This window comes from Poromitra crassiceps (assembly GCF_964638095.1).
Source record: "Poromitra crassiceps genome assembly, chromosome: 16".
Classification (NCBI taxonomy): domain Eukaryota; kingdom Metazoa; phylum Chordata; class Actinopteri; order Beryciformes; family Melamphaidae; genus Poromitra; species Poromitra crassiceps.
The window spans coordinates 40,587,670-40,608,052 of NC_139645.1; the positions used below are offsets into that span (position 1 = coordinate 40,587,670).

General features: G+C 43.0%; 1 protein-coding gene and 1 pseudogene across 2 annotated transcripts in view; both read left to right on the top strand.

Annotated features, from left to right (window-relative positions):
- LOC310791642 (asc-type amino acid transporter 1-like) overlaps positions 1-20,383 on the top strand; it is a 557,867-nt pseudogene that overhangs the window by 472,900 nt on the left and 64,584 nt on the right. The gene's annotated exons all lie outside the window — the stretch shown is intronic.
- Positions 12,662-20,383, top strand: part of LOC310791152 (transient receptor potential cation channel subfamily M member 7-like) — a gene marked incomplete at its 5' end in the record, with an annotated part of 36,029 nt that continues 28,307 nt past the window's right edge. The window contains 5 exon segments of the mRNA XM_083652845.1: positions 12,662-13,455; positions 13,652-13,766; positions 14,990-15,337; positions 19,486-19,614; positions 19,967-20,218. Of these exon segments, the coding sequence (XP_083508971.1) occupies positions 12,662-13,455; positions 13,652-13,766; positions 14,990-15,337; positions 19,486-19,614; positions 19,967-20,218 (1,638 nt within the window).

The following is a 20,383-nucleotide window of genomic DNA, read 5'->3' on the forward strand; positions in this document are numbered from 1 at the left end:
CCCACACAAACATACTCTTTGTCCCACATTTGGTTTGCTGGGATCTGGTCACCCTAGTGGGAGGAAGCGCCTGACATCAACAGCTGTCCCCACCATCTTCAACCACTTTGGTGCCCCTATGCTGGTCGATGGAACAACATCCCAGGAACAAATGGTGGGTATGGAGGTAAGTGATGCTGCACGCACAGTTGCATGTGATCACACTTACGCACAGAGTGCTGAGGATGAGGTCGCCGATGACAGCAACATCCTTGTGAGGCAGGGACTCCTGCCTCACAATGATGTAGCTGTCATATCCGATTCAGGCGAGGTAGACATTTTGGATGTAGTACAGGGAGAAGATATTTTAGATGCAGATGAGGATGAGGTCGCCGATGACAGCAACATCCTTGTGAGGCAGGGACTCCTGCCTCACAATGATGTAGCTGTCATATCCGATTCAGGCGAGGTAGACATTTTGGATGTAGTACAGGGAGAAGATATTTTAGATGCAGCAACATCCTACCATAGTGAGCACGGATACGCCGTCAAATAATCTCCCAAAACACTGAAGCGTCGGTCAACGGACAAACTGCATACTTGCAAAAAGAAGTTGAGATTGGAGCAGCAGAAGTCCAGACGGCTAAAAAGAAAAGTGTCCAGTTTGTCTGTGGTCATCAGTGAGCTGAAGCAGAAAATGCTCATTTCGACTGGCTGTGCAGAGATGTTGGAGACATCCTTTAGTGGAGTGTCAAAGGAAATCCTCACCAGAGTGGAGCAAGGAAGAAAGTCCAGAGTGTCAGAGGAATTGCGATCATTTGCTATGACTCTGCACTTCTATTCCGCCAAAGCCTATGCTTATGTGCGAAAGAGTTTCTCCCTGATTTTGCCCCACCCAGACACCATCCGGACCTGGTACAGCAACATCTCTGCAGATCCAGGATTCACAAAACCTGCCTTTTCTGCTCTCGAGTCTCATGTGAAGGATAGGAAAAAGGATGGGAAGGAGACCCTGTGTGCCCTCATGATGGATGAAATGGCCATACGCAAGCACGTGGAATATTCTGCAGGGAAATTCCATGGCTATGTGGACCTTGGCTGTGGCACTGTCGATGATAGTTTACCACCAGCCAAAGACGCCTTGGTCCTCATGGTTGTTGCCATCGATGAATCTTGGAAAATCCCTGTGGCCTACTTCCTCGTTGATGGATTGACTGGAGAAGAGCGTGCAAACATCATCAGTGAATGTCTTCAACGACTTCACGATGTTGGAGTCCATACAGTCTCCTTAACATGCGATGGACCATCATGCCATTTTTCCATGTTGAGAGCCCTGGGAGCTGATTTGAATGTCCATGACATGAGGCCCTCCTTTCCACATCCTACAGATCCATCACAGCTTGTCCACGTGGTTTTGGATGTATGCCACATGCTGAAGCTGCTCAGGAATGCGTTGGCTGCAGGAGGTACCTTTCAAAATGAAAGAGGAACAATAAAGTGGCAATACCTCCAGGAGCTGAACAAACTGCAGGAGACGGAAGGGCTGAGACTTGGAAACAAGCTCAAAATGGCACATATACGTTGGGAGAGACAGAAGATGAAGGTTAGACTTGCAGCTCAAGTTTTCAGCAGCAGTGTAGCGGATGCTCTGGAGTACTGCAACACACAGCTCCATCTACCACAGTTCAGAGGATGTGAGGAGACAGTGGACTTCCTCAGGACCATCGATGCTGCTTTTGATGTTCTCAACAGTAGGAACCCCCTGGGAAAGGGATACAAAGCACCCATGAGGACATCAAACAAAGAACGTGCAGAGGCAATCCTGCTAAAAGCAGAGAAGTCCCTTTTGGAGCTTAACGACAACAAAGGCATTCCATTGCATTCTGGGAGAAGAAAAACATGTGTCGTTGGCTTCATTGCCAGTTCAAGGAGCGCTCGAAATCTTTTCCATGAGCTGGTTGAGAAGCCCAATGCCCAATGCAGATACCTCCTCACATACAAGCTGAGCCAAGATCACCTAGAGCTCTTCTTCTCCTCTGTCCGAGCACGTGGTGGATTCAACAACAATCCAACTGCAAGACAATTTACAGCTGCATATAAACGTCTTCTGGTGAAGCAACAGGTGAAGACAGGAACAGGGAATTGCCTCCTCCGAGATGATACCAGCATGTTGGAGGCAACACCTGCGTCAGTAAACACTGCACGTAGATTTGACCTGAAGCCTGTGGAGCATGCACATTCTGACCATGATTATGAACTCTGTCCAAATGGAGATACTCTTTCTGAGTACAAGGAGGCGGCCATAAGCTACATTGCTGGCTTTGTGGTAAAGCAGCTCAAGGAAAAACACAACTGTGTGCCTTGCACTGAAGCGCTGACTTCTGATTCCAACGTGCATCCCTTACTTCTCTTGAAGAATCGTGGAGGTTTGCAAAAACCGTCACAAGGGATAATTGCCATCTGTACAGAGTCAGAACGCTGCTTTCAAAGGGTTTTGAGATCAACCTCTGGCAAGCTCCCCCAGGGACATGGCTTAACACCAGCCATTGTCAATCAAGTCCTATGTTACAGTGCTGATAAGACATTGTTTCCTGACCTGCACAACCACATGTTCGAAACCACTGTGGAAGACAACCATGTGCATGGTTTGGTGAAAATGGCATCCTCCTCGTACTGCAAAATCAGGATGCACCATTTGGCAAGGCGGGAAACAGAGAAGCTCACAAAGGACATTGTTAGGCATCAATTAACCAAGCTGGTCCACTTTCACCACCAATAGTAGCATGTACATGCTGGTATCATCTCGCTGGTATCAACTGAGAGGGTTGTTCTATTGTGTAAATATTATTATTATTATTATTATTATTAAAACTAGGCAGTGTGCATAGTACTTGGAGCTCGCATCACGGAGCACAAGTCTTTACTGCACACACTGCTCATTACTCTTAGTTGTACTACAACTCCAAAAATAACAGTCCCAACAAACTAGTATGCACAATACTTGGAGCTGCCGTCACGGAGCCCAAGTCTTTACCAAACAGCCCATTCATCCAAGACCTCTTTCTCTCTTTGTATATATTTTCACTACTGTTAATGCAAAATGTTTTATTAAATCTCCAGTTTAATGTTTGAATGTTTAATGTTTGTATTGAGCACATAAAAAAAAAAAAAAAAAATTGCACTTGTTCTCTTTTCTGCATACCAAAAAGATACATTTTAGCATGTTTTTGAAAGTTTATTGCACTTTTTGCATGTTTTTATTTGTACTGGTCTCATCTGGGTCATCCCTATGTTCCCCGGGTCCTATGTTCCCTGTTTTTGTGGGTACGGGGAACATAGAACCCTTTCTATGAACTTAGGTTTAGGCGTGGGGGTGGGAGAGGTTAGGTTTTGGGTTAGGGTCTGGGGAAGGTTAGGTTTAGGCATGGGGGGAGGTTAGGTTTGGCGTGGGGGCTGGGAGAGGTTAGTGAAAAACGGGGAATATAGAACCCGGGGAACATAGAACCCGGGGAACATAGACATGATCCCGTCTCATCTGGGTTTGTCTGGTCTGGTCTCGTGTTCCCACTCTTTGTATATAGTTTCACTACTGTTTATGCAAATTGTTTTATTAAATGCACCGTTTGTTTGAATTGTCTGTAGTATTGAATATAGTATTGTATTGACTGGTAGAGTTTGTTTTAATGGAGCACAATAAAATTATTCATTAAAAAATGCTTTTGTTCTTTATTACATACCAAAAAGATGCACAATGTTTTTGCACATGTTGAAAGTTTTTATTTGTTATGTTAATTGTTATTTGTTGTTTGACTTGTTTCGTCTAGGTTTGTCCTGTCTTGTGTTTGTCTAGTCTCGTGCCCCCACTCTGAGCCTGCACCTTGCCGTGGTGAGTGGGCTGTAAACTAAGACAGGCTTCTATGTTTATTATCCGCTTAAGTAATGAATCTCAGATATCTCATGCCATCTCTCATTTCAGAAAAGTGCTGATCGCCAAGAACCGATCCAAAAGATCGAGGTGAACGCGGCCCATCGGTTTATTCCAGAAGACATCTACCTGTACACTGATGTAGACCAGTACTTCTCAACTGGGGTCCTTGGGATGGGGGGGGGGGGGTCTGGTTTGGACACACAACCACTCAGACCAAGACTCGGCTGGGAAGAGTAGTACGTCGAGCATCTAAAATCATCGGCTGTAGTCTCCCCTCACTGACATCACTTTATTCCACAAGAATCATGAAGGCTAATCAAATCAGAGCAGACTGCTTTCATCCGGCACACTACCTCTTTCACCTCCTCCCATCAGGCAGGAGATACAGAAGCATCAAGGGCAAAACATCATGCTTTAGAGATAGCACCTACCTCCAAGCCATAAGACATCTGAACTTGCATTGAATCATTATGTTTGACCTATAAACTATGCACTTTCTGCTGAATATGATGCTGCTGAGTACTATTCTTCAATGTTTTTTTCTTGTGTTTTATGTTTATTGTTTGTATATTGTGTGCTGCTGCACTGTCTTTGTCTGAGAGTGAACCAAGACAAATTCCTATCAACTATGTTGGCATGGAAATACATTTATTCAATCTTAAGTTATTCATTTCCAAGATGTTAATACTTATTTTTCAGTCATCAAGTATACCCACTTATTGCTAATGGCATTATGTGACTATTGTTTTATTAATTAAATGTAACTAAATATTAGTATTATCTTTGAGTTAAACTGAAATATAGTGATTTCAAGAGTCTCCTACATCAACATCTCACAAGCTCTACCCTCACTCCAGATCAGGAGGGAGGAGGCTGCTGTGAACTTGATAAGGGACATGCAGAAAGCACAACATCCTCTGCATGACCTGTTACCATCAACACGAGGCACTTGTACTGCCAGGACACTCAGTAAGCTGGGTGAAATGAAGGCCAGAACCAACAGGCTGAGGAACTTACACACTGCAGTTAGGCTGTACAATGAGACAGTTTAAACTTTGACCAGATAACTTACTAAAAAAAAAAGAAAATTCTGCAGTTTTTCAGTGAGCCTTTTGGTACCACTGCAAGCATGAATTAATCAAATCAAATCAATCCATATCGGTCCTATAATTAAACTGATATGTTTAACAGCCAATGGAGGCAGAACTAACAGATTAATATAATTCCAGTGTGCAATAACTGCAATTTGACACGTACTGTACATTATACTTTATTCTACTTACTCTACTTTATTTTAGTTTATTGTATTGGCTGTTTACGTTTAGGGAGATACTGTGTGATACTGTGTTGTGCTATGTGTGTTCTGAGTGCGAGCAGCTGTAACTTGTCCCAATTTCCCCCAGGGGATCATTAAAGTCTTTCTGATTCTGATTAGATACAGTGCAGCATAGTTCAACTGACTGGTTTGCTTTGATGTTGTTGGTGCCATAAAAGTGAGGGGTCCTTGAGATGAAAAAGGTGAATAGATGTACATCAAGGTTTATGGAAAAATGTATTTAGCCTACTTCCGAGTAGCCTACTTCCGAACATGGATGCCAGTTCTCTTGACTTGATCACAACCAATATTATAAAAGCAATAATTGAATGACTGCCTGACAAGGACCTGGTTAGTAATTTTTTTTTACAGCACTTTGACTTTGTCAAGACGTCATATCATACTCACTGTTATAACAGCAATCAGTTATCACTGGCAAGTACTGATATGAGTACTGAGTCATGCCCAGCTAGCAATCTGCCGCTGCCGTTAGTGGCCCGTGGTCGCATTTTGAGCGGCCGAGCGGCGGTGGCATTCCTTCAGCGGCCATCCGGCGGCCCACTGGAGGAACGCCGCTACCTTCACTCTGGCGGAATGCCGCTGGAGGGCTAGCAGCGGCAGGCCGTCGGCAAGCCGCCAAGAATTTTCCCTCTCTAAGTACCACATCAGCGCTGGAGGGGCGCTGGTGTCTGGCCGTCGGCAGATAGGCCAAGATACTCCATCAATTAAACTGCATTCATAAGCATTATGAAACTATAGCTCTAATTTGAAACGATGGGCTAAGTTCTGTTCTCTTTTGTTTGAAAGAGACTATTTAATGGATTTCTGTTTTTATTAGGCTACACAAAGGCAAAAATACCTTCACAGCATTCGAAAATGAACTTAGCAAGATTTTCCAAAGCTTTATAGGCCTATGGATGAAAAACACAAATGCCCAAAAATTATACATTGTATTTGAGAAGTTTATTGTAGCCTATTTAATTTCTGTAGTAATTGTTTTGTCTGTGCAGCATTTAATTTTTATTTATGTTGTTCTCTCAAATTTTTGGGTTAGTCTTTGAATTAAAAAACATAGTGGACAAACATTTCTAATCACCTGTGTTGGAATGTTCTTTGAATACCAGAAATCAAAATCAATAGCTTATAAATTCACCTCGTTGAATAGTTCACGCCTGAGTCGTAAACCAGAGCAAATTAAAATACAACCGGATGGATGTTGGACTTTGAATGGTTTTGAATGACAAAGCAAAGTGGTCTATAGCTTATGTGCTTGATAGTGCATCCATGGCCTAGCCACTTGACTTGATGTCTAGTGCAGTGGTTCTCAAACTTTAAACTGACACAAATTAGACAACGGAGCCTCATTTGATAATATTTTGTCCCAACTGATATGATTTTTAGCTTTTGTGACTACCCTCCCATGTGTGGTCGTCACAATGTTTTATAATATAAAGTGCATGAAACCCATGACCAAAATACTCATGCATTCTGTCATTGTGTTACTTATCTTTGGAATTCTTCTGAAAATGAATTACTTTTTTTGCTGGGTACCCCCTGGAAGCCCCTCAAGGACCCCTGGGGGTACCTGGACCCCACTTTGAGAACCTCTGCAGATTTTTTTTAATCAAAAAGCTAATTTCTGGCAGTTTGTAAGTAAATAAATAAATAAATAAAATTACTGTAATTAAAAAAAAAAATCCATTGTTCTCAGGTGGGACAAGGCCCAAAATGATCACTGTAAGCGGAGTATTGATCACTATAAGCAAATTATTCATAACAGCATGGAATAATTCAGGACCAAGGTTTTTGATCAATATAAGCAGTTGATCACTATAAGTATGTATATATATATATATATATATATATATACACAGATCCTTTCCCAAAAATTTGAATATCATGGAAAGTTTTCTTCCATAATTCCTTTCAAAAAGTGAAACTTTCATAGATTATAGATTCATTACACACAAAGTGAAATATTTCTAGCCTTTATTTGTTTCATTTTTCATAATTTTGGCCTACAGCTCCAGAAGACCCCCAATACAGTATTTCAAGAAAGTATTATAGTGTGAAGAAAATCAGCAGTTACTTCTCAGTTATGACTGACCCCAGCCTCAGTCCACTCCCTCTGAATCTCTGCCAATTTTTTTGAATCGTCTTTGCTTGACAATCCGCTGAAGTCCACGGTTATCCATGTTATTTCCATGATATTCAATTTTTTTAAAGGATCTGTATATGTGTGTGTGTGTGTGTGTGTGTGTGTGTGTGTGTGTGTGTGTGTGTGTGTGTGTGTGTGTGTGTGTGTGTGTGTGTGTGTGTGTGTGTGTGTGTGTGTGTGTGTGTGTACACAAAGGGGAAAAAATCATTTTAGGAGTAGAATGTGAATCTGTATGAATTTTGCAATACAGATGTGGAGACAACAGATCACTTTTTTCCCCTGCAAAATTACTCATAATTGGCCTAATTTTAATTTATGGATAATCTAGCATTGATGCATTTCTACTTGAACATGTCAAATTTAGAATGTTTATAGAAGATAGCAACATATTTTTAGCAAAATATTGTATAGGCCTACACAAAATTTAAGGCACAACAGGGCTGTGTCTACCCAGTTGTAGCCTAATTTAACCTCTGGAACAATTGTTTTGTCCCTGGAATATAAATAAATAAATAAAGTGCAAATAATAATAGGTAGATGTCCAAGAAGAATAAATGTGGGTCATTTATTCACTGGGTAGTGTTATATTTTTCAGCCAGATGCAGGATGATGGCTCTCTCTCTCTCTCTCTCTCTCTCTCTCTCTCTCTCTCTCTCTCTCTCTCTCTCTCTCTCTCTCTCTCTCTCTCTCTCTCTCTCTCTCTCTACTTTATTACACTGGTCAGGTCTGCAGTCTATATACCCCCCCCCCCCCATGTCTCATCTGTATCCATTTGTCTGATGTTGTTTTTGTGTGTGTAATGTTAACAGTTTGAAATAAAGATTATTGGGAGGGAGGGAGGGGGGGGGGGGGGTTGAGAGTGACGATGGGAAGTGAAGAATTTTGGCACTTTTGCGTTGCCGTAGTGTGACGTTGTGTCTGCGTCCAGGCCATTGAGGCTACGTGTGTCCTGGCGCCATTTTATGAATGGGATTTCAGGAAGCAAACATGCGCCCTACTGATAGCAACAATCTTTGAAAAAGTCGTTTTAAACCATGACTTGTCTTCACCTATCTACAAAACACAGGACTGATTATAAAAGCGATATACGGACAATAACAGACCGGTTGGTGGCGATCATCCGCTGCCTTCTTGCAACTTCATCACAAGAAAAACAAGACGTGCACGACAACAAAGAACACTGAAAACTTCGGGGCTCTTTGAAAAGCAGATCGGTAAGAATATTTAATGCTATATTTGTAAATCCTATTGTGCTCTGCTGCGATCTTACCATTAGCCATTTCGCTGGTTAGGCAGATAACAACAAGTTAGATGGCTAATAGTTAAATGACGTTGTGTAGACAGCTGTTTGTGTTACAGGCCTACAAGTAGCAGAGGCTAGCATTAGCCACTCTACCCAGTGAATGCATGGGCCACCTACATCTTGTTAAAAACCTTCCACGTTTCTTGGAGTAAAACGTAAAAAGGCATCGGTTGCAAACATCTATTTTGTGCTCATTCTGGATATATCAATACACCATTTAACGGTGTTATTCGGCCGTTTAACGTTAACGTACATAATTCCGTTTGCTTTCGCGGCTAACAGACAATTGATTAAACTAACAGAGTACAGACCATTGTTAGTGTGCTGCTGCTCACGTTAATTTACTGCGTGCATATTCTTGTGTTTGCGTGCACGGCCATGTAAGATGAGATCAAAACTAACGTTACAGACCGTTACAGTCTGTGACTGTTAGTCTGTAAATCGTTTGTATTATTTATTTCCTTTTACCCCCACACTGACGCAAGCTCTATTTTGGACCAAACAGGCTTGAGATGAGCCATATGAAGCTGCTAGAGTCCAGCAGCTGCATAAATACAAAAATGTGAAATTATTATCGCTTATCGGACAAGAGAAGCAGATATTTGTCTGTTATAGGTATCAGCTCAAAAATCCCTCCTAGCAGCATCATAAAAGGCATTCAAATAGCTATTTTATTTTTCTAATGTAGCTCCCTTTGTTTGTTTCAGGTTGGGCCAATGGACAGCTTTGTCAGAGACACATTGGCGGAGTGGCAACTTCAAGACCTCGTAGATAGTTTTAAAGGTAAGGTTTCTATTTTATTTTTTAGGAAATCAATAAAAGTGTGGACCCAAGCAGCTCAAAAGGCAAAAGTATTCAAATTGAAAAAACGGTGGAGCTACTAGGAGTATTTTTATATAGCAATATTTAATGCGAAGTAATATATCTGTGTACAAGCAGTTACAAATCAGAATATATCTTCAAGGTTATACGGGCAGACAAAACGCAACGCGTTTCAACCACGTAGGTCTTCCTCAGGCAATGTTAGCTGAACCTTGAAGATATATTCTGATTTGTAACTGCTTGTACACAGATATATTACTTCGCATTAAATATTGCTATATAAAAATACTCCTAGTAGCTCCACCGTTTTTTCAATTTGAATATTTTATTTTTTATAAATATTCTTATGGAAAATTATTATTTCTTTAGCCGTAGATTGGCCTCGCTTGCCCTATTGGCACGCCCGTGTGTGTGTGTGTGTTGCTCTCACTAAATATTATTGCATCAGTGATGTCACAATGCCTCCATGTGTATGTGTTTGTGTGCCTCATTGTGTGTGTGTGCCCCCCGCCCCCCTTTTTGTTTTAATACATATAAAATTGTACTTCAACAAACTGTAATGACTAGTCTTCATGTCCTCAATCTTTCTTGTTCACCTCTCGTCCATCTCTCTCCGCTGCATAGCTGGGTTTCGGAGGAGCCGGCCTGTGAAAATCGGCCTGTGAAAATCATGCAGGCCAGCCTGAAGGCCACGTGCAACGCCGTCAAAGAGAAAAAGACCTGTGACTCCCTCTGCCTGCAAGTGTTCTCGAGTCCAGGAGTCCAAGTCCAGGACTCGTGACTCGACTCGAGGCACGCGTGACTCGGACTTGGCTATCCGCCTCTTCAATGAGACCCGAAAGCCTCCACAAGCCCATGCCCCCCATGGACTTATCCCACGGACACTTGAAGACACTTGACATCTTTCATATGGACATTATTATCCCACGGCCATGGACACAACCATTACACATCACTTAAGGACTTACTGGGCATTTTATGGACTTATTACATGCCACGGACATTTACATGGACTCCACTATGTCACTTTCAAGGTCTGTTACTTTGCACTTTAATGCAAATTAATTTGAAAATTGCCTTTCTGTCTGCCTGATTTGTATTGCTGCGCTGCATACTGCACAAAGACAAATTCCTCATTTGTAACATGTTCATTATGGCTATTAAGTAAGCTTGAATCTTGAGACTATTGTTTATTTATATACTAGACTCCCCCTGCTAGTATTGACTTACAATCATTACAGTCCTTGATAATTACCCACCTATAATAACACACAATTTTATATAAAATTTACTTTTTGGAACACGGTGGAAAAGGAATATCTATGATGTGCTGCTGTGCGTGACTTTATGCCTGTTTTCTATTTGTATCTTTATGACTGTTTTATTTGACTATTGCACTATTTAAGGCAGATTTTGCTTTGCTTTGTTTTTTTTTATACATTATTTTTGGCTTGATGTGTTTTTTTTATATATACCGTAGCCTACATAATATGCAACATATAGCTACAGAGTTGTCAAGTTTTTTGCTATTTGCAATGCACAGTTGTCAAATCATCATCCTTTGATTGATTTCTTATGTCCATAAATAAAATAACAAAAAGTTCACGGATCTGTTCTCCTTTAAATTATTATTGTTGTATGAATACTCACATGTTATCATTTAAATCATTGTAATTATGTGCATTATTGAAGTGGTTCTCAACCTTTTTTAACCAAATAGACTACCTCAGAAATTACCACCATATTTAAGTATGAGAGGAAGGGAGCCCTGCCAGTGGAGAAGCACTGCATGCATGCATTAGCATAACAATGTATATGGGGGCTGGGAGGTGCAATACCAGCGGCATGCCATCAGCGTGCCGTGCAAGGGCCGCTGGCTGTGTACGCTGGTGCCGCCAGCGGACCGCCAGCGAGCCACCCCGGCGGACCGCTGTTTCACCGACTAGCACGACCGCAGCGGAGCCGCTGCGGCTGCCGACGGTGGCCCGCCGAATTGGTCTCCGGCTTGCCGCCGGCGGCCCGCCCATGATCTGCTAGCTGGGTGGTCTTGTCTAAATGAAAATTATAATCTATACACTAATACAGCTCGACACCTTGTACGCTACAATACTGTCAACGGAACTGAATTGGAATCATGCACAGGGCAAGCCATTTAAAAATCATTTATTAGACAATAGAGAATCACAACAGAACATTTATAACGGGGTAGGCTAACGTAACGATACCTCCTTACATTAACCAAGGCAGTGTTAGCTTGCTGTCCATGTCATAAAGAGCACAGAAAACACACATAATCCCAAACCTACGTTTTCGGTTAACAGTAGTTATCTGTACACATGTTCCGGCGGGCTACTCGTGTAAAATAACTACTTTATTATCTTAATAAAAGGCAAAATCGGACTGGATATGACCATATGACGACTGGAGCTCAAGCTCACCTCACAACAAGGAAGTGATGACGCTTCGCTCTGATGATCCGCGTTCCCGTGGCCAAATGCGCATTCATGAAATGCGCGTTCATGAAGCCCCAGAAAATACACCCGTATGCGGCTTTTAGTGGCTTCTGAAGAAAAAATGCCGCATAAAAAAATATTTGATAATTAAAAGAGTCGTTTTATACTTTGAGTGACACCCGGAAAAATTTCCCCTGGGTTTAACAGCTGCCGGCGTCCCCATGCAAGTGGATGGGAATGTTCCTTTCTGGGCTGCATGGCGTCACGTGACTTGCAATACAGAGCTTCGCCAGCATGTTCAATTGGCTTCAAAGCCCAGCGCTATTCCTGGGGGCTTGTCATCGCAGCCCTCAAAGGATCCAATTCACACTTCCTCCTCCTCCCCCTTTGATCACATGACTCAAATTCCCCAACTCCCCTCCTCCCACACACACACACACAGTCAGTATTCATGCAGCAGGCTGCTGCATGGAGAGAGAACATGCGGTCTCTCCAACACAGAGAGAAAGAGGAGCCCTTTTTGCACTGAGAACACGCGATACTGGTGTGAAGAAGCTCCGCCATTAGGAGCTCTCTGTCCTTTCTTTACACAACAAACCAGAAGGAAAGGAGGCGTGCCGTGAACCGACGTTAAAAGACAACAGCGTGGACGTCTAGTGTGACGTGTAACAAACGCGCCGCTTCCCAAAACAACAACAACAACATGGCGCCGGAGTCACCGCCGGACATGGCTGCTGTGCTTTTGGTAGCCGTTCATGTTCTGCAAATGCGAGCGAAGTTGCTGACGCTCCTCTTCCACATGATGGGAACAATGGCGGATTCGTGGGAGCAGATCGAGGCGAGGTTTGAGGAGGACCTGAAGAGGAGCCGGGAGCGCTTCGAGGAGGCGAGGCGCGCCAGGCTCCGGAGCCGCAGGCGGAGACGTTTGCTTCTCCTCGCACAGTGCGGACTGATCTCGGAGAGACGCATGTGGAGGAGAGAGAGACCACACGGGCCCGTGTTCTGGTCCAACGTCCTCAACAATTTCAACGACGACGAGTGGCGGAGTCACTTCCGTATGTCGCGGGACACCTTCGGCTTCGTCTCGGAACTCGTCGGGCCACACCTGACGCGCAGGACGACAAACTGGCGGCAGCCTCTGGAGCCTCGGCTGCGACTCGCCGTGGCGTTGTGGTGGTACGCTACCCCGTGTGAATACCGCTCCATCAGTTGTATCTTTGGCGTCGGTGTTGCCACGGTGTGCGTGTTGGTACGCCAGGTTACCAGAGCGCTGAAGACGCTGCTCTATAAACGCTTTGTTGACCTGCCGAGTGGCGCTCGTCTTCGGGAGACGGTGGACGCATTTGCCAGCCGGGGCCAGGGGTACCCACAGTGTGCCGGTGCCATCGCAGGCACACACATTCCCATCCCCACCCCCAATGTCGACGCACCAGCCTACTACAATCAGAATGGGTGGCACTCCATTGTCCTACAAGCTGTTGTTGACCACAGATGCTGGTAAGGAGCAGGGCATTTGCTAACTTTGTACTTTGTCACACTTTAATACTCTGTTTATATCTTGTATTAAGTTGTAAATGTATTTGTACGTATTGTGTTGTCTGTGTATCTTATATAACTTGTGCACCAACTACACCAAGCCACTTTCTGATTGTGATGAATGATCTGTACGTGTCTTGTATTTTTGTCTCTCCAGCTTCACACATGTGTTTGTAGGTTGGCCTGGTCGCTCTCATGCTGCTGAGGTGTTTTCCAACTCGCCCATCTACAGGAAGGCCGAGGAGCAAGACGGGTACCTCTTCCCACGTGAGGTACATACATATGTACTCCATTTTACAGTCATATCTGTAGATCAATCAATTTCTTCAATTCTTGAAACTAACTTCTTTCTCTCTCTAAAAAAAAAAAACTAACCTAAACTTTACCACTATTGCTTCAGAAGTTGTAGTTGTCATAGATTGTGTTGCATAGTTAATTGCTCTATTGCTGACAAAAATGTGTTATTGTAAGTCGCTTTGGATAAAAGCGTCTGCCAAATGTCGTAATGTAATTTCACATGTTGGACATCACCTGGTAGAACGTGTGCCATCAATGCTTAGTCCTTCACCCAGCTGACCCGGGTTCAAATCCAACCTGCAGTCATTTGCTGAATTCTCTCTCTCTCTCTCTCTCTCTCTCTCTCTCTCTCTCTCTCTCTCTCTCTCTCTCTCTCTCTCTCTCATATAAAGGCAGAATGGCAAAAATAAAAATCATTTGTCACATGTAATATGTAATCATGGAACCTGCACACACTTATGCTCCAAATAATGCTTTACTTCTTAAGACTAAGACAACGTTTTGAGCCTCAGGTCTTGTCATCACTTTTCACATGTAATAATCATACAGGGTGCAATCACAGTGATACTGTGGCATATATCTGTACAGAGCTGACACACCTTACACCTTTCTGACAAACTTTCTGACAAAACTGTGTGTGTACTGCTACACATATTTAACAGAGCTGACACACCTGACACCTTTCTGACAAAACTAACTGTGTGTTTACTGCTACACGTATTTAACAGAGCTGACACACCTGACACCTTTCTGACAAAACTAACTGTGTGTTTACTGCTACACGTATTTAACAGAGCTGACACACCTGACACCTTTCTGACAAAACTGTGTGTGTACTGCTACACGTATTTAACAGAGCTGACACACCTGACACCTTTCTGACAAAACTGTGTGTGTACTGCTACACGTATTTAACAGAGCTGACACACCTGACACCTTTCTGACAAAACTAACTGTGTGTTTACTGCTACACGTATTTAACAGAGCTGACACACCTTACACCTTTCTGACAAAACTGTGTGTGTTTACTGCTACACGTACTTAACAGAGCTGACACACCTGACACCTTTCTGACAAAACTGTGTTTACTGCTACACGTATTTAACAGAGCTGACACACCTGACACCTTTCTGAGAAAACTAACTGTGTGTTTACTACTGCTACACGTACTTATACATCTGCATTGCTCTCTCCACAGAAATCCATCACTGTTAACGGAGTGGAAGTCCCTGTGCATCTAATCGGAGACACAGCGTACCCCATCAGGAAGTGGCTGATGACGGGCTTCACACGTGACCACCTACTCGCTGAGCAGCAGAAAGCCTTCAACTTCAAGCTGGGCTCAGCGATGACGGTGGTAGAAAGTGCATTCGGACGTCTCAAAGGTCGCTGGAGGTGCCTGGCCAAGCGAAATGACATTTCGACCTCCTTTGTGTCGGATGTTGTGGTCGCCTGTTGTATTCTACACAACATCTGTGAGATCCATAAGGAGCACTTCTTACCAGAGTGGAACACTGAGCATCCAGACCTCCCTGCTCCTCACAGTGTTGCTTACTATGGTGAACATGCACCGTCTCATGGAGCTATCCGGGATGCAATTATGTCCATTTTGTAGACTGTTTACACACGTCAGATGTCAGACCAGACAACAACTAACATGTAGGCTGTTTACACACGTCAGATGTCAGACCAGACAACAACGAACATGTAGACTGTTTACACACGTCAGATGTCAGACCAGACAACAACGAACATGTAGACTGTTTACACACGTCAGATGTCAGACCAGACAACAACGAACATGTAGACTGTTTACACAAGTCAGATGTCAGACCAGACAACAACAAACATGTAGGCTGTTTACACACGTCAGATGTCAGACCAGACAACAACGAACATGAGGGGGAAGCGAGTGAGATGTGTTGTCCAGATGTCTTGACCCATGTTTTAAGGCGTAGCTGCTATAATGCACTTGCTATAAGAAGCAAGTTGGATGTGTGTGTGAACATGACTAGGTGTGTGATGTGCAAACACCTTCCATTATAATTGTGCAGAAGTGGATAGGAGGCACCCGAAAAACAAGCTTTACATTCAATGTGATGCTAAGATATTACTTGAGATTTTTTTTCCTGCTTGAGTATGTAAATATTGTACATCATATTGATACATTAGTTTTTCATATTTTCATTTTTTTACAGCGTGACATTCAAGACGTTGGCTTTCTTTCTATGTATCTTAACAGCCATTGCTACATTTGTTACATTTGTAAACACATTTCAGAGTAAAAAACAACATATTATCGACAATGAGTATTACGTCATGCTACGAGTCGCATAAGGTGCTTATATGCTTGTATTGTGTGGGATGAGTTTCTTGGTTTGTCCAAACTTTTGACTGGCAGTGAAGACACACAATACTACATGCTACATGCTACATGCTACATGCATACTACATGCTACTCACTCTCCAGGGCCCCAAATTCACTTTGCAAAATAGGGGGGAATTCCACCCTTATATTCTTCAGATAGGGGGGATTTATTCGGTCTAAAGAATTTGGTCGTTTGAAGTAGGGATGTAACGATAACCGGTCTTAATGATAACCGTGATAAAATTCCTTACGATAACAGTACCATTTCAAATTTTCATTATCATTAAAACCGTGCTACCGTGATTACCATGATTACAGTGCTTTGAAAAACATGGTAAATACTGTCCATCATCAACCAGAGTTGGCAACAGTCTCCCAGATGCAAACGTGCAGCCTTGGAGTGATGATTTCAGTGAGTGTAATCAGTGTCTAAGGGACTCATCATGACATATTTTTTTCAAATTGGTTGAGTCCTCACCAAGACAGCCTTGTTTACAGCTTGAGCAATATCGTCAAACAATTACCAGTGTAACGCAGTCGGGCATTTGTGCACCGTCATTCCACGTTCGCTAAAACTGCTTGTTTTGCCGCTGGGAGACTCAAACTGTCATTATATTGTCTGGGAACAACTCTATACATTAATATTATTCTACAGAGGTAGTTTTATTTATTTATTGTTAAATAAGTACTCACTTTTACACTCGTGTGCGTGCACACACACATACACACACACACACACACATAGTCATGTATGAACTCATCTTTCACTCACTCTCATTCATATACATGCGTGTAGGCCTGAGGCTGATTCTCAGGAGCTCTGGCATGGTCATTGAGTCCTGTTGGCAAGGGGCCAAGGGCAGTGTTGTTTCTGAGGCTGCTCAGGACTGAGGCATGCTGATAGCATCACTGAAACTGCCACCTGGTCTACATAATGTTGTTATGTTGGAGCTTATCTATCTGCTGCACCTGCCTCCATCCTGATCTCGGCACAGATGTGCTTTTGCTCCAGGCAGAACACAACCACGACTTACCTCTAACATGGGAATGTTGATTTTCCAGCACTTCACACCTTGCATGTCAAGGTTCAGTAATTCTGACAAAGGTCAACCTCCTCAACGTTGTATCAAGAAACAGGACGTGTGTGTGTGTGTGCGTGTGCGTGCGTACGTGCCTACATGCATATTTGTAAGTGCCTGACCTGCCTACATGGACGTAGACGGACCATGTGACCATTTTCAGACTTTCCCACATGAGGCAGTATGGCTGACCCCGTGCTCTGAATGGAATGGAGCCCTTGGTCAAGTCTGGTGAATGCAGATGCCGTTTAAGGCATTGTGGTTCCCAGAGGATTCCCCCTAAGTTATAAAGACACCGTCTAAACGCGTATCATTTATGCTTAAAAAAGGTTATTTATTTGTGAGAAAAATAACTTATGTTGTTTGCACTTGTTTTTCGATGGAAACAGATCTAAACATAATTATCGGTTGTACCACAATGATTCTAGCTTAAACTATTTCATGGGTGGTTAAATGAAATTTGTCGTTTGCATTAGAACTTGCACAAAAACTAGTTTATTACACGTTTTACTTCTTTCCAGAATCCCCCCCCCCCCCCCCCCCCCCCTGTAAATTGGCCAGTTTGCCCACACTACACAAATATATGCAAGGCTGTCAACTGTCATGAAGGAAAGGTCATTCGTGAACTTTGCCCATTTCCCAATGATTTGAACTATGCTCAGTTCAAACATGAGCACCAGTTTTGGGTTGGTTGGTTGGTTTCCCCCTTTCTGATGAAGGATTTAGCCAGGAACTGTGAATTTCACTTGAGAGTTGAGACGGAGCAGACGAGATCCCTCTCCCACACAGCTAACCCCCAGCTGAGAGGGTCCAGAGGCCCAGTGGATATGACTGCTATTTTCTCCTAACTCAAAGTGCCATGATGAGGCTCTGTCCCTGAGGAGTGTCTTGGTTGACCTCCTCTAAAAATATGTTGGGATATGAGAGGGAAAACCCCTCTCTGGGACTGTTTCAAGAACAATTCAGTCTCTTCGCCAACATTACACACGGTCTTTGTAGAAATCTGAAAACCGGGTATATGTATATGTCGCGGTATATGTATTCGTCCCGTGAGTTCACGGTACGGGCATCACGGTACAATACATGGAGCTCCACGACGAATACGCCGAATCCAGAAGCACCTAAACGCTGTTTGAACGCCATTGAATTGAATTGAATTAAACGCCACAGAAGAAGACACACCAAAACAACACAAGGGCCATAGAAATACGCGTTCACAGAATGGAACGTTTTGTGGCGATAAGCTGTTTTGCAAATTCTGTCAACATCAAGCCAACGAGGTAAGCTTGCCAATGTAACGTTACGTAGCCGCGACAAAGTCCTTTATAGTTGCGCGTTGCGGCGAAACGTTACATAACACTGACAAAGCTGTTAACTTGTAAACAAGCAACTTACATCGCGTGGGACAAGCAAGATGCGGTGAGGAAGAGGGGATGACTCCTTGTCATGTTCCAATAATCCATTAGATGACCGAACATAATCATATTATGCTAAACAAAACTTGCATCCAATAACGTTAAGGTGCTGACAGGGTTCTTTCCCGTACTTACTGGGAAAGTGAAACCCACCCCGTTGTCTGTCAGACAGTGGGGGTATCTTTCAACAGGGTTTAGAAGTTATTCTTCTTCTGCCGTTTTATTCTTCTTCTACTGAACATGTAGGTATTTTGACGTTGACTAAAGAAATACTGCCGCCTAGTAGCCGCTTTTAGATAGGATTCCAAATTAGTGCTTACATTAAACACATCAATAGCAAATGCTACATAAAACAAATACAACAGGGGGAGGGATTGTTGGGAGTATTAGGCTACTCCACACATGCGCTCTGTTTACAAACTTGTGTACAATAAAGATTTAAAGTGGGGGGAAATGCCTTTGCCCTGTCAAACAGCTGGAATACAGACATCTGAGAGGGAGGCGCACCCCACACTTTGAAAATCACTGTTCTAGAGTAAAACCTTTTGTGTGGATTGCCTAGATCTTATTAAATAGTGGACATTTATTCATTCCTACTTATTAGACACTATTTCTGATGGTAAAAATAGCATAAAAAGCAGAATTCAGACAAATTCAAAGGAAAAAAAACGGAATTTGGGATTTGTTCCTTTTTTTTCCCGTTTTCGTACCGAACCGTGACCCCAAAACCGAGGTACGTACCGTACCGTGACTTTTGTGTACCGTGACACCCCTAGTATGAAGGCATGGGGAACTTGTGTATGAGTCTTCTGGTTGTGTCTCCCTCGGTCAGCTCTTCTACCTGGGCTTCTTGATGTTCTACTCCTATGTTGTCCTGGTGAAAATGCCCGTTTTTCCGTCTCCTCAAGAGTGGGTGGTCATCCTCTACATCTTCACCTCTGCCATTGAGAAAATCAGAGAGGTATGTAAAGCAGTGGGGAGAGGGATGACCGTATGCCCTGTTTTAAGCTCTCCAACTAGACTCTAACATTGCTGTGGGTTTGAGGATATGGCAACAAAATAGACAATAGTGTTAGAGCACAATTTCTTTAAGTAGAATTTATAGTTTTAATCTTGCTGCAACCCACTTTTGGGTCTCTGAAGAGATTATGAGGTGAAACAATTTCATAGGCCCTTTTGGGTTTCTTATTTCCCCCCAGCTTTTATAATTTGTGGAAATACCTAGCCTAAAAGATCCAGTACATCTCCTGTGCACTGACTAATCTCCTTGTACTTTGTTCTTCTCATGTTTTTGTCCCCCCCCCCCCACACAGATGTTTATGTCTGAAGCAGGCAAGATAAGTCAAAAGATAAAAGTGTGGTTTGATGACTATTTCAATGTGTCAGACTTTTTTGCCATTGTGACCTTCTTTGTGGGCTTTGGCCTGAGGTTGGGTGGAGGGGATGCCTTCGTCCCGGGGAGGACAGTTTACTGTCTCAATATCATCTTCTGGTACGTGCGACTCCTAGATATCCTGGCTGTCAACCAGCAAGCAGGACCATATGTCATGATGATTGCTAAAATGGTGAGTTCTTTATAATGGGTATAATAACCGTTTTAATCACCAAGCACAATTAACATTGTTTTTTTGGTGAAGTTACTGAGACTGTATGGAGAATATTGAGTTTCATGTGTAAGAGAAATCTTGAAAATGCCTTGGTTATTTAACTCATTGAGTGCCAATGACGAC